General features: G+C 47.9%; 1 protein-coding gene across 1 annotated transcript; it reads right to left on the bottom strand.

The window, feature by feature from the left end:
• Positions 1-8336: 8336 nt before the first annotated feature.
• Positions 8337-14221, bottom strand: LOC135577868 (SUN domain-containing protein 3-like). The gene is made up of 7 exons (XM_065047980.1): positions 13425-14221; positions 12103-12161; positions 11448-11653; positions 10789-10873; positions 10342-10457; positions 10005-10172; positions 8337-9493 (listed from the first exon to the last, which is right to left on the bottom strand). Exons 1-7 carry the CDS (start codon positions 13487-13489, stop codon positions 9299-9301), a joined length of 894 nt encoding a protein of 297 aa, XP_064904052.1. The 5' UTR covers positions 13490-14221; the 3' UTR covers positions 8337-9298.
• Between the last annotated feature and the right edge of the window lie 914 nt (positions 14222-15135).

Genomic DNA, 15135 nt, shown 5'->3' with positions numbered 1-15135 from the left:
AAAGTACTTGTACGAGTTCAAAGTGCTGTTGGTCTTTGTCTTTAGAGTCAACTTTGGAGTTTTGTCACAATTTCCTGGGCCAGAGGAAATACAGCCACTTTTGCTTTCCTTTTGAGGAATGACACTCTCCTAATAATTAACGTGTAAAAGCATGTTCCGCCCAAGAAGACCTGTGTATGAAGTGGGAGATTAGGCTTTCAAATCACCATAGAGTATTTGGAGAAGAAAATGGTGTGTGTTTTTTTAAGAAAGTGATGAATATGTGTTATTTTAATCCCTCAGCAACAAACCACAGTGATCTGGTAAATAAGCGTCTCTCCAAAGAAATAAAGAAGAATAAATGGATTCCTGAGGAGCCAAGAAATTCACCTCATACAGTACCAGGAAAACGTATTTTGAGAAAACAGTTGGCTTATTCATTTTCATTTACTAAACTGTTAGATGATCTAGCACTACCCAGCTATATTCTGTTCTTAGTGGACAATCCACATTTGGATAGGACTCTCCATAAAGAACATGTTGTTTTAATCTTGTCTTCCAGCCTCCAGGCTCCTGCAATATCTCAACATTTGAGTAACTGCACAGCATTATAAAGTTTGCTTTTTTATTTTTAGGATTTAACACTTCAGACCCCAGAGGAAAACCAAGTTACCAACCAAGGAGTCAAAGGAAAGATGATGAAACTGCTTCTTATGTTCCTCGTGGGAGAGCAGCAGGAAGAAAAACATATTGCGATTCTTCAGAACCTCGCAGATCAGCGTATGTTTTCTACCGCACTGTGGACGTCACCCAAGAACCAAAGTTCAGTGGATCTACAGGTGGGCTTCTGCATAACCAGGATTCTTAAAACACCTCAAATGTGCCTGTCTGTAGGGTGCTACTTTCTTTTTTGTCCCTGCAGGTTCATGTGAAGTCATTTATGCCCAAATATGGTCGAGACTAAATTTGATCCAGCATAATTTTCATAAGTAGATTGCATGCAGTATCCACAGTCAGAAATGTAAAGCTTTTTTAAGCTTTATAATTAGTCAGTGTATTCATGACCAATAATTTAGTCATCTTCATAGAAGAAATTCATTTATTTCCCCAGAAAGAGGAATGAACACAATGTTCTGCACAAATATATCGATCACCTCTTTTTACAGTATTTTGAATGTGATGTATTCTTTAAAAATATTTAGTAAATCTCAGAGTAGTCCACCTTTCTCTTCCCATTTTACTCTAACTATTGGTAGGTGTAGTTCTGCGGTAGAATTTCAGTTTCCTTTGGGAAATCCTTCCTGTCCAAGATCTCTCCTCCCAGCAGGGGATGAAGGAATGACCTTGCTTTGCATGGTGTTTTTCTACAACTGGGATTTCACTGGTGTTTTGATTGTGATGGTTTGTTTTGGTTTCATACCACCCCATAAACTGAAGCAGAAGTACTGAATTTCTGCTGCATTCTGGCCTGAACTGAGAGGAAGCAAAAGTGGCCATTTGTGTGAGCAGGAAAAAAGGAAGAAGAGGCAAAGCCACATCTTCCTGCAGAGGAGTAGGGGCCAGGTGAAGAGCCCTGTGCGTACTTGATACTGACACTTGCCTCTTGGAGTTCTGTTTGCGGTTGGAGGTGGGCTTATCTATCAACCAGTGCCATTACAGTTTTAGCCTTGTTGTTTGTAATACTTTGTGATGTTCACAAATGCTGCCCATATCCAGCACGTGTCTAAATGCTACAGACAAAAACATCATTCCTAGTTCAGCCCAAAGGTCTCCTTCGGAGCACATCGGTCTTCTCGGGCTCAAGAATGGATGTTTCAGAGGTCCACATACCACCTGTGCGGTACAGAGAAAGGGCAGGTAGTCAGCACTTAGAGGACAGTAGTGGATAAGGGGGTTGTGTTCACAGCTGCACTCCAGACAGTCTGAAAACAGAGATACATTCAGAGAAAAGGATAGAGATGTTTTCCCACAGCAATTCTTCCATTGAGTGCTTTGAGGTTTTAGGTACTATGATGACATGCATCTTGAAAACACCATCAATTTGATCAGATAGGATTCATAAATATCATTAATGAAAAGTAAGAAGCTAGAGCGGGTAATTTGTAGCTGGTTTTTTCCTTTGGAGCCGCAGCCGTCTTTAACCTATTATGCAGTTTTCTTAGAGATCATCACAATTACAAGTCAGGTGCTCAAGTTACACTAGACAGGATCCAAACAACTAACAAAAGAGAAAGAAGAACATAAAACGAGAGGTTAAAGGACATGATACGTATCACTATCTCACAGAGGCGGGAGGAAGAGAATGGCAGTGCCATTCCCTGTGCTTACACACCAGCAGGGCACACATTCTTTCTGTTCCTTTCCAGGGGATGGTAATACTTCTGCAGCACTTAACAAGGCAAAGAAAGGAGGAGAGAGTTCAGGAAGGAGAGTTCCCGCAGAGCGTGTTCCCAGAAGCAACTGGCGATCCTTTGGCAATGGAGGTAATATACTTTGGCATCAGCTTCTCATTGCTGAACACCTTATTGTAAATAAAATAACTGAATAGATTTGAATTGGGTTGTCCACAAAAAAACGTTGGTTTTTTGGTCAATCTTGTTTTCAGCCTCTAGGACCTTGTAATATGTCAAATTCTGAGTAACAGCACAACATTTCTGTACTTCTGTTTGCTTTTTCACTTTTAGGAATTCACTCTTCAGATCCCAATGGAAAACCAAGTTACCAACAAAGGCGTAAAAATAAGGATGATGAAACTGCTTCTTCTGTTCCTTATGTGAGAGCTACCAGCAGAAAGACTGATTCTGATTCTTTGGAACCTCGAAGATCAACATATGTTTTCTACCGCACTGTGAATGCCGCCCAAGAACCAAAGGTCAATGGATCTACAGGTGGGTTTGATTGTGATTGATTTATTATTTTCAATATTTAGTATTATTTTTTATCTTGGAAAATCATGGAGGTTGGTCTTATCCAAACTTCTGATACCTATTTAGTGTCAATTTTTATTATTTTTGCTATTATTGTATTTTTAATGTTGGACAGGGGACTGAATTAATTCTCTTTCCATTCATTCATGGCGATATTTTCATTCATCTTTTTTCCGTCTTTCTACTGTCCTCTTGATAGGATGTACTGTGTCATAAATCTGACAAGAGCCTACAGGTGGGATTCAAAGTCCTGTATCTTTCTTTTTGGAAATCTGTTTCAGATGTGACCATAATTTTACATCTTTCACTTTATTTTTAACTATCTAATCTGTCACTTTATGTAGAAATTTAGTGGTAAATAATTTCAATAATCATAAGTGAAGAAAGTTATTTCATCTTACCAGTTTCAGTCATCTTGCTTAAGCTGAGTTGAATCTCCATGTTGAGATGCCTCCCTATCTCGAATTTTCAATAAAAAGAACCTCCTTAAGAGAGTTTCTCTGCTATGTTACCATGAATACAGTTAAATCAAATGAATCTCAACATCACTGCCACATCTTGGCATTAATACTTGTGTGTATTTGGTTTGGGTTTGTTTGTTTTCTTTTAATGTTTGTTTTGGCTAAATGCAGACAAATTGGTACAGAGATTACAGAGAAAACATTATTAATTTTTGTCATAACAACCACCATTCCCACTGTTGCCAATTTTCTTTTCAGCAGCACCTGAGCCATATGGTGGGAAATGCTCCAAACCAAAGAATCAGCTTGACACAAATAGAAGATTTTCGACCCAAACAGAAAGCTATGGTAATGCTTACCTGTTGTGTTTAAACTGAAAATTGTAGGATTATTTTGCAATTAATGATTTGAATTAATGTAATTAAGATGGAATTAATAGAAAACAAGAGAGTTCATATTTTTAGCCACATTTCACAGGAAACAGTCATTGGGCAGCTTACTCTGATGCACAGTCAGCTGCCCAGCACAAAAACCTCCCATTGCCTTATATGGAGTGTTTGCACAAGCAGGGATAAAAGAGGAGATTGGATTATGGATTTGTTTAATTGAAAAGCAATTGATGCCTTTGGGAAGATTTTCAACACAAGAATATTGACTTTGTTCGAGGCGCAGGTGTCCGTGGCAGAATCGCCTCCTTTGGAAGATCCCGTGAGCTTGAGGAAACGCTGCAAGATTACACATGATCTATAAAGTACTGGAGAAAGTCTGTATTTAACACTGGCTTGTATTTCAGAGATGATGTGTGATTCACTTGGTGCTCTCATTGATACTTCAACTGATAGAGTATTTAATTCACATATCAGACTTAGAGAGTCCTTCCTGAAATTGGAGCTGAAATTAAGAAACAATGTTTATGTTTATTCCACAGACAAATATACTTCAGGATTTTACAATGCACCACGTTGGAGGAAAAGAAATCCACGTGCAAATGCATACTGTAAGTTTAAAACAACCATTCGGGGAACTGTTTGATAGATATTTGTACGATTAATTCTTTTTTGCAAAAGCAACATCTCTCCCCACCTAGAAAATGTAAAATTGGTCTGAAAGCTTTTGCTGCCAAAATCCACAAGATTCTAAGCAATTCTGAGTCATTTGAAAGAACAGAGAATACTTTGTTTGTTTGCAGACATGTAATTTTGACTGTATAACTAACCCGTGATGTCTGATGTTTTACAGTGTTACTGAGATGAAAGCAAAGCCTTAGAGTCTCTATCTCATGTCCCTTGTAGGAATGGCCAGAGCCTTGGTCTGCACTCCGTGCTTCATTGCGACGCTTCCTTCTTATCTCCCACCTCCGTGTTCCCCACAGATGTTACGGGGACTTTGCTCTGCAGTTGCGCAGTTTGAAATGTGGACTAGCAGAGTGTCCTTATAGTTCTTGCAAGCTTGGCCTTCTGGCTTTCACTGAAAGTTCTCCCCTGAAAGGGCAAAGAGGTGAAGTCTGAACGCTGTGGAGCACGGCCCTTTCTTGAGTTCCTCGTTTCACTGGTACTCTGTTCTATAGCAGATGGTCAGTAGCACTTTTTGTGGATGGTCCCATTAGTTTTTGGAGAGTAGGAGCTTGCTCTAGGAGATCAGTCCAAAGCGGGTGGCTCAGAAAAGTGCAGCTTTGTGACTTTGTGTTTCAAAGCCCAGGTGACCCAGCTGTCAGGATGAGTTTACCCAGGGCAGTTCCATATTCTGTGTTAGGCCTTCTGATTCCAGTCTGAGATACAAATTCTGTTGAGGCACCATATAGATACAACCAACCTAAAACCACCTTGTGAAATCCCTCCACCAGGTTTGCTGCTGTATTTGGGTTCTTTGTGCAAGTACCGTACCTGCTTGGGAAGGTTTTAGAGAGAAAAAACTTGAGCAGGACATTTTCAAGCACGGCTGAATTACAGTAGGATGATTGCTTTTCCCTGTTGCTTCCAGACCTGCTGAAAGTTTAATTTTTAAAATGTTTCTGAAACAGTATATAGTTTTGCTCTAATGAATTATGTACAAAAAGTTATGTATTTCTATTTTTACAGAGGATCCAAGAAGACTCGGAAGCAAATAACAAAGGAGAACGATATGTAGACATGAGAAAGAGATGTAATGAGTGTGTTAGTTTACAAGAAAAATAACTGGAAAATCTAAAGATGAAAAAGCGGCAAATTCAAAAAATAAGATGCAGGAAGTACACTGTAACATTTCAGAACTGATGGAAATGGAAATTAAAAAAGTATGCTCTGCATGGTCACGTATAAAGGTCTTAAATAAATTTTATCTGTTTTGAAAATTTGGTAATTGGAATTATTTTAACAGACTATATTTAATGCACAATTACTAAAAGGAATAGATACTATCAGTTTTACTTTGGACTTTCAGAGGACTTTTAATGTCAACAGCAACACTCATGCACTCTAGAAAGTAATTGTTTCCGTGTGAAAGCCGGATCCTTAGATGGTTCAGCTGTTTGCTGGCTGCTCGAGGGCTCAGTCTGAGTTTGATCTGGAGATTTTGCCACTTGAGCAGGGCAGCAGAACTATGTGATGAACTAAATGAACTGTGCAACAAAACTTTCAGAATTAACTGAAATATGCTGTACACACACTTTAAAGCATAAAATATTTCATTTTTACCCCAGTCCACAAAAGGGGCTGCAACTCCAGGCCTGGCAACTCCAGGCCTGTCAGCCTGACCTCGGTGCCTGGCAGGGTTATGGAGCAGATCATCCTGAATGCAATCACACAGCACCTTCAGGATGGACAAGGGATCAGACCCAGCCAGCATGGGTTTAGGAGGGGCAGGTCCTGTCTGACCAACCTGATCTCCTTTTGTGATCAGGTGACTCACCTGGTGGATGAGGGAAAGCCGTGGATGTGGTCTATCTGGACTTCAGCAAGGCCTTTGACACTGTCTCCCATAATATACTCCAGCAAAAGCTGGTAGCCCGTGGCTTGGACAAGTGCGCTCTCTGCTGGGTTAAGAACTGGCTGGAGGGCCGGGCCCAGAGAGTGCTGGTGAATGGGGCTGCATCCAGCTGGCGGCCAGTCACTAGTGGTGTTCCCCAGGGGTCAGTGGTGGGTCCAGTCCTGTTTAACATCTTTATTGACGATTTAGATGAGGGGATTGAGACCATCATCAGCAAATTTGCTGATGACACCAAGTTGGGAGGGAGTGTCGACCTGCTGGAAGGCAGGAGGTCTCTGCAGAGGGATCTGGAGAGACTGGAAAAATGGGCTGATTCCAATGGGATGAAGTTCAACAAGGCCAAGTGCCGGGTGCTGCACTTTGGCCACAACAACCCCCTGCAGCGCTCCAGGCTGGGTGCAGAGTGGCTGGAGAGCAGTCAGGCAGAAAGGGACCTGGGAGACTAATGGACAGGAAGCTCAACATGAGCCAACAGTGTGCCCAGGTGGCCAAGAAGGCCAATGGTGTCCTGTCCTGTATCCAAACTGGCGTGGTCAGCAGGACAAGGGCAGTGATCCTTCCCCTGTGCTCTGCATTGGGGAGGCCACACCTGGAGTGTTGTGTTCAGTTCTGGGCCCCTCAGCTCAGGAAAGAGATTGAAGTGCTGGAACGGGTCCAGAGAAGAGCAACAAGACTGGGGAAGGGACTGGAACACAAGCCCTATGGGGAGAGGCTGAGGGAGCTGGGCTTGTTTAGTCTGGAGAACAGGAGGCTTAGAGCTGAGCTCAGCACTCTCTAGAACTACCTGAAGGGCAGTTCTAGCCAGGTGGGGATTGGGCTCTTCTCCAGGCAGTCAGCAATAGGACAAGGGGCCATGGGCTTCAACTCTGCCAGGGGAAATTGAGGCTGGAGATTAGAAAGCAATTCTTTGCAGAGAGAGTGGTCAGGCATTGGAATGGCTGCCCAGGGAGGTGCTGGACTCACCGGCCCTGGAGGTTTTGAAACTGAGACTGGACATGGCACTTAGTGCCATGATCTAATCAGTGGACTGGAGTTGGACCAAGGCTTGGACTGGATGATCTCTGAGGTCTTTTCCAACCCAGTTTGATTCTGTGATTCTGTGAATTATCTTCAGTTTTAGAAAAAAAACAAACTAAAGTGTGCTTCTGGGTGAGGATGGACCAGGCTCGGGATCAGTACCAGGGGTGCTGCAGGAGCAGGTGTCTCCCAGCACGGACACACCGGGGGGACCTGTCGACCTCAGCACCCCTGGGCCCCACCAGGGCCCAGTTCAGCAGCCCTGGGCCCGAGGCTCAGCCCAGGGACAGCCCCACAACCAGGGTCACAGTGGTTCCTGCTGCTGCCCCGATGGTAACCAGCCCCAGGCAGCCCTGAGGCAGAGTGCAGGTGTCTGAGCTGGGCTGAGCTGGAAGGGGCTGCAAAACAGCTCAAGAGGAGGCGATGGAAGAAGGTGCTGTGTGTGTGGCACCGGGGGTGAACCGACACCCTCAGTTTGGTATCTGGACCTGTGCTGGGCTTGCACATGGACTAAGCCCCAGCTCAGAGCACAAATCACTGTTCCCAGCCCTGGGTGCCAAGCGCTGGTCCTGCTCTCTCCTCCCTGGTGCGGCCCGAGCGCACGACTGCCCTGCCTGCTCCTGCCTTGGGGCTTGGGGAGCTCGGGTGAAAAGGAAAGACAGACTGGTGTGGGTATGGGATCTCTTAAGTGTCCTGGGGTTGCTTTGCTAAACACTCTGTAACGGTTCCTGGGCTATTAAGTCCATAGATGCCCAGAGAGGCAAAAAAGTCCATGAACCAACTTTCCTACTAAGGTTTCCTTCTTACAAAAAAACACACTTCCATTTTCTCATCGGCAACAGACTGAAAGATGGAAGCTGCAGCAGCATCTGCCTCGTGTGAAAACAGATAACAACAGATGGTTTCACTCAGTTGATCCTTAGTTGCTTCCTCCACAGGAAACCTGTCCATTAATTTAATCTCTGTTGTGCAGGCAGGGCCTTGCTGATGTTCCTGTGTAGGCAACAAGTGTGTGGATGTCAGGCTTTCTGCAGATTTGTTACGGAGTTTTCCAGTTTCTTTTAATTAGGAAAACCTTGCTGTGGACTCCTGAAGTCTCCCATAAGCTGGTGGGTTTAGAGAAGGACGGGGAGCTCCAGTGAGCTCAGGGAGGACCAGTCAGTGTCACAGGCAAAGCAGAATGGAACTCGACTGGGTGAAAACTAATGGAATTTATTGATAGATGAAACTGCCATGTCTCCCCCATCTTTGGGCGGATCACCGTGCACCCTGAACCGATACAGGCAGGTGTAGTCCGGGTGGCCCCAGTTGCTCAGCACTTGCAGCCTGATGTAATTCACGACCCCAGGGAGCTCGTTCTGCAATGACAAGAAGAAATGAGTCGCCTTTTCCTCTCTGGCACGTGAGCACTGACAGAAGTGCCGCAGCGACGGCCTCGATCAGCAGCTTCCTTCCTGCTGCCCCACGGGGGCTTTGACCTGTCGTGGTCAAGACGTTCTTATCCTGCTCTACCCCATTGGGCCACGAGAACAGCCAAGGAAGAAGCAGCTACCAGATGCCTCAGCAAATACACTGGAAAGTTCTCGCCTGCTTTGGGGCACAGGCTTCCACAGTCAGAAGACCCAGGGCTGGTGTCAGTATAATGTCTCGTTGCCTTCTCTAGAAAGCCACAGAAACAGAACGTCCTCCCTGTCACTACTCACTGCCAGCACCAACTGAACCTTCAGGAAGCCCAGTATTTCTGGTCTCTAACTGGCAGAACAGCAGTCGTGCATCCTACGGGATGTGGCCGCTTGTGTGCACTTGGGGTCCAGACAGTCAAGCTGATTCCAGCTTCAACTGTGGCGCTTCTAAGCACTGAAGTTTAAACACAAAATGAAAGAGAAGACCAGCAGTCCAGGCATCTGCCACCAGGAAGTTGAAGCAGAAGAAAGGCAGCGTGGCACTCGCTCAAGGACAGGGCTGCCTGTACCCTTTGGCAGGGAAGCCTCTCCCCATCCAGCCGCATTTCTCCTCCTCTCCTGCAGTTCTCCTCCCTCTCTGTCCCCATACCTTCAGCTGGAAGGTCTGACTGGGATTCAGCGCCGCCAGGAAAGTGAACTGTCCAAGGAACGTTCCCTGCTCCTCGTGTTCTTCCTTGAAGCCCTACAGAAAGATGGGTGGAGAAAACAGAGCGTCTGGTGCACCATGGGAGACTGAACTTCAGTCAGTGAAGTACGGGGTTATTTCAGCTACGGAGTCCAAGGATGATGAGCACAACGAAAAGACCTGAAGCTGCAGCTGGGCAGCACATCACACTTGCCTACTCAATGAGTCCAAGCTGGCAGTCAGAAAAGGAGCAGATGCTCCCAGTGAGAGGGAGGTAACCTGAGGATCACAAATCCCACTTGGGTTGGAAGCCAAAAAGGTTTAAGACCATGCACTGTCCAGCTCCTTTTCCCTGTGGCTCCTGGAGTAGCTTCTTGCCCCAGAAGCCTTTTTTTGAGTGGTACATTGAATAAAAGAGGAATACAATGGGAAGGAAGCAACACCAAGGAGCCTGTTTCTTCTGAGAGACAGAAGAAAGCTTCAGGCCACCAAAATCTTTGACCCATCTTCATCCCCTGCTTAGATATGCCGTGCAACCCCAGCCCCCCACACTAGAGAAGTCACTTACGTAGACAGCAAAGTCCTTGGGAGCTCCAGAGATACTTTCTCCATGGAACGCTGTCTCTGAGACATGGTCCATGGTGACGGCTCTGGGAATGACCGGCATGGACAGCTTGATGAAGACGTGTCCTTGACTTCCTGGAAAGGGCCAGCAGTTGCCAGGATGATTGTCCGGCTGAAAGGACAAGAAATACTCAGCAGGGAGACACAGGAGGAGAGCAGGTCCATGTGAGAAGGAGGCAGGAGAAGAAGCTTCAAGGAGCAAGGACAGGGGAAGGCAACTCTGAGCAGCGTGTGTGGTTCATTCTCCTGACCTTTGTTTTACTGCTTCTTGGTGTTCCTACCTCCAGAATCAGCTCAGGGGTCCTCATGTAATCCATTATCGACAGGGAATACAGGAACACCTTTGCTTTGTCAGTCCGGAGGGATGGAGAAGTCCTGGAAAGAATGACGGCAGCCCCTGGAAATTAAAACATGAGCATGATCACCAGGCAGTGTCAGGAGGAATATTACACTGTTGACTTGAAAAAGGCTTCTCAGTTGTCATCCATGCCCTACAGTGGGTTCCCCTTTGTCTTGATGGCATGACCCCTCTGGAACACATAGCAAGGAGTCATCAAACTGTCGTATTTGGCCGTGGAAATAGGCAAGAATGTGAACCAGCCTTTCTGTTCTTCCCACGGGGTCTGGCCCGTTACAGGCTCTGTCAGTGGGGGCACTTTTAGGGCCCATCTTGTCAATCTGGACAGGAAGCGCATTGGAACTGGTTTGTATGTGAAATGTCACGGCACCTGCCGATTTGAGGGCATAATCCGGCATCAGGACGTGGATTTCCTCCAGCTTCTCCAAAGCTTGATTGATGATCTCCTGAACAGCCTGGGAAAGAACACAAAGGAGAGTGCCTGTTAGAAGGAAAACGAATGGGGCAAGCAGCTCCCCTGCAAGGCCAGCCAAGTTGAACGGGGACAAGGCCGATCTCAGATGGAAGGAACAACCAAATTGCCTGGAAGACTCCCAAGTTTGCTCTGCTGTGATTGACGGGATCAGAAAGGGAGGGCTGCTCACTCCAGTGCTCTGAATGCTGGAGCTGCGGGAAGGGGCTGTTCCTGTGGAGAGGCCCCAGGCCAGGAAGCACGGATAGACAAGCCTTCTGGGCATGAGATAGGCCCAGCTTAACTCTGCACTGGTGGGACCATTCTTTAATTGCAGTCCTCCCTTGAGGAGAACCCGAGATCTGGACGCAGAGGAAGGTTCGACTCAGACAGCTGTCATTCCCGTCACGCTCCCTCTCCCCCATAAGGACGTGTGGAGCAACAGGAAAAGGAAGCGTGGCCATGACAGCACTTGTTCCAGCAGCACCAGCCTGTTGGCTGTGACAGGGAATGGAGTAGGATACATGCTGGAGGGAGGATAAAACCCCTGAGCAGATCCTTCTGCCTTGTGCCCTTACCCATCCGGCAAAGCCTGGGACCTTTGCCTGCTTCAATCCTTCTTGTAGAGCCAGCTCAGCAACATCCTTTGCACTCCAGCGCAGATGATAAAGTTGTTCCTGAAGCTTACGGAGCTGGACGGGCAGGGACGGGGTTTCGTTCAGGTCTCCTAACTCTTTTGCAGTGTTCCAGGTTAAGACGCCAAGTCGTCCCACATGGTAAACTCCTGTCAGACACACACCAGAGCTTAGAACTTGGTCTAAGGCTGGGCTATGCCTCAGGCTACCTTCTCCCCTTTCTGTGTCTCTCCCAAGTGCCATAGTTGTCTCTTGTTGCCTTTGACAGTGGCCGTCATGGCGTATGGGCTCTGCAATAGATGGACGTTCCCTGCCCTGGACTGTGCTCCTTGTCCTGCAGAAGATTCTCAGCCCCTGGGGCAGGAGAGCTCAGCCACGGCCTCTCCCTGGGCTGAAGAGAACTGGCTCAGCCCTCCTGGGGAAGACAACTCAGCCCTTCCTCACCCACACCCGTCCCGCTGGAGCAGGGACTGGCACAGCTCTGTGGGGACTTTCTGCTCTTGGCTGAGCTCCTCTGCTCACAGTGGAACAGGGCAGGATGGAGCCCCGAGTACCTCCTAAAGGACCGCCCTCAGGTCGGAGATCTGCAGAGACTCACCGAAAGAGAAGAGACCAAGCAGCAGCACCAGGGTCGATGCCTTCAGTGCCTTCATCTTCCTGCAGAGCAGATAAAGAAAAGGCTGGTGAAGCTGGCGGTTCCCGTGCAGATCAGCAGCAGACTGGAGAGCAGCAGCAGGGACTGCAGCCCTTGAGCCTGGCGTTCCTGCCGTGTGCATTGGCTTGGTCCTGCACCAGCTCCAGTCACTGCTGGAGTTGTCACCAGCTGCAACAGTGGGGGATTTGTCACAGCAAAAATAGTTTCCATAGGGACAAAGGGCTCAAGATGGACTCTGGACTAAGAGCAGGAAGTGCAACAGGACTTGTGTCCACACTTCATGTCTGTGGGGCTGGACAGGGGTTCTTTGGAAATGGAAGGGACATAACAAACGTCTGTTTCTCCTGCCCAGCATCCGACCGGCACTTGTGCTGCTCCTGTTCTCCACCCTCGCAAGAGAAGGTTCAGCCTGTGCCCCTACAGTCCAACAGCTGCCAGGGGGGTGTGTGTCTCCCCTCTCGCAGTGTTTCTTTAGCAGGTGGGTTATCTCCGGCCCTTCTCTTGGCAGAACGGCACACAAATGCAGACCGGGTAAAGAGGGAGGGAGGGCTGAATGTCAATGCGTGCTGGCAAGCAACGGGCAACCAAGGAAGCACCAAAGAAACTCCGATGTCTGGGCCCTGCTGCCCTGAGCCTGATCTGCCAAGACACAGCACACACCGCTCTGCAAGGGGGAAATTCCTCCTGCCTGTTCCAGGAGGCTCTCAACAGGCTCACAGTGTACACTCATCAGGAATAAACAATCCCTTTTGTTCTCCTAGAGAACTCCTTGCACCCCTCTGAGGACTTTGGGCCCCTTTCCTAAGGCAGAGCCCTGGTGAGGAGCTGACCAGGTTTCCCAAGGAAACCTCCTCTGTCAGGAACACAATTCAGACCCACGGCCAACAGAGGACACGCTGGTGTCCTTCTGGTCCCCGTGGAGAGGAAAACCAAGCAGGCTCAGGGACAGAACCCACCCTGCAGAGCACAATACAGGACGGAGCTGAGCTCTCACAATTACTGCAGCAGGCTGTATCTGGGCCACCCCTGGGACTCTCTCTGTCCCATCCAAAATGGACCTGTCCCTCATTCTGCAGAGATCAAAAGCTTCTGGGCCCAGCCCTCACGTTCATGAAGAGACTGAAAGGCGGCTGCTGCCTTCCAGCAGCTCCAGACCCAGCTCTCAGGCTGCCCTCGTGTTCCTCTCCTGTCCACCATCCACCCACCCCAGCTGACGAGGTGGAAAACACACCTGGGGAAGGGAGCAGAAAATATTCCCAACATACCCGTTCAGACGTTCAGCCATCTCTGGGTGTCTCTGGGTACCTGCTGAGGTGCAGGTAACAAGCATCTCGCTCGCTCTGGAGTGAGCCAAAAACTCTGCGATCTCAGTTCCCTCAAGATCGAGAGTGGCCAAGGCGCAGGGAGACCCCTGGTCTTATACCCCGCTGTGCCGACCTCAGCGCTGATGCTGCTTTGTGACGTCAATGGCAGTGGGTGATGTCACAATGGAAGAGGCTGCGCCACGTTTGGAGGCAAAGTCCAACCTGGCAGGAGCGGGTCTCGCAGTCCTCTCTGCAAGGGAAGGAATCCTTCACCACAGAATGACGGGAAAGGTACAGGAACACGTTACTCTCAGATAACAGACTCTGTCACCACTCTTCCTCTTGCTGACCAAAGTTCAGATGGTGTTGGAAAACAACAACAAAAAAGCAAGATGTGCTCCTCAGGGAGCACATTATATCAGCCGTTCAACAGTAAGTCCAACTCCCGTCTGAACCTCAGGATAAGAAATGCCATCTTAAATTTCCAGGAGAAGGAAGGGTTGTGAAATGGCAAGACCAGAAAACGTTCATGAAAGCACGGCCATTCAAGTCCACAGCCCTGATCACAGATCACCTGCCCGTTACCTAAGGCAGGAGGTTCTCAGCTGATTTGCGGCCACTGACATCTGGAAAAGAGCACAAGGTCTCTTGTTCTTTAGAGCTGAGCACGGAGGTTGGAACGGGATCTGGGAAGAAAACCATCTACAGTCAGTCTGGTTTCATTCAAGGCCATCAGGACAAGTTGAGTTCACATTCACCAGGAGTCACAGCAGCTCCCACTCATCCCTGCAGATCCCAACAGCGCTCCTGTGCAGGGTGCCAAGGAGCAGTAAGCACAGAACAAGAAACCTCCCTTCCAAAGAAGCCCCCAGCCGCTCTTCCAACAAGCTGCATAAGCAGCAGCTGAGAACAACCTCTGCCACAACTGCACCCGGCTCTGCCGTCTGCACAAGGAGACCAGCTCCTAAATCATCCCCAGCCCTACAGACACAGATCTTCCCCAGGGCAGGGATGAGGAAACACCAGAGTGCACGGACACCTGATCATTCAGTTGAAGCTGCTGGGGAGAAGGACAGAGGACTCGAAAGAGACAAATGAGACAAGAGAGAAGACAGAGGAGCCCAGAGAGAAAGAAACACACAGGGAAAAGGATGGAGAGATGGAGAGATCAAGGCAAAAAGGGACAAGGAGCCATGATGGGACAGGGAGGAAGAAACAGCAGGGCTGAGGAGCAGGACAGAGGGATGGGGAGTGGGGAGGAGGAGAAGCAGGAAGGGGGTAGAGAAAGACAGGGAGGGGGATGTACAGATGGAGAGACAAAAAGAAAGGCAGGGAACAGAACAAAGGGACTGAGAAACAAAGCAAAGTTCAGATCAAAATGAAGAGACTGGAAAGGGAAAACATGCAGCAATGAGCTGGAGGAAGAGGAAAAGAGGGCTGAGGAGCAGGAAAGAGGAAGAGAAGACAAAGAAAAGGCAGAGCCAGCTGGACAGGGGAGATATAGTGAGAAGGGATGGGGCCGGGAACAGGCAAGGAAGACAGAAAGACAAACGGGACAGAAAGACATCAAGAAGGAAAAGGGGCAGTAGTCTGGACAGAGATGGAGAAAGAATCAGCAGGGAAAGGGAAGACACGCAGAAAGACAGAGAGGGAGCAGGAGAGAGAAAGAACA

Source organism: Columba livia, unplaced genomic scaffold, assembly GCF_036013475.1.
Source record: "Columba livia isolate bColLiv1 breed racing homer unplaced genomic scaffold, bColLiv1.pat.W.v2 Scaffold_155, whole genome shotgun sequence".
NCBI lineage: Eukaryota > Metazoa > Chordata > Aves > Columbiformes > Columbidae > Columba > Columba livia.
The sequence above is the reverse complement of the archived record's forward strand: the minus strand, read 5'-3'. Positions and strand labels throughout refer to the sequence as shown.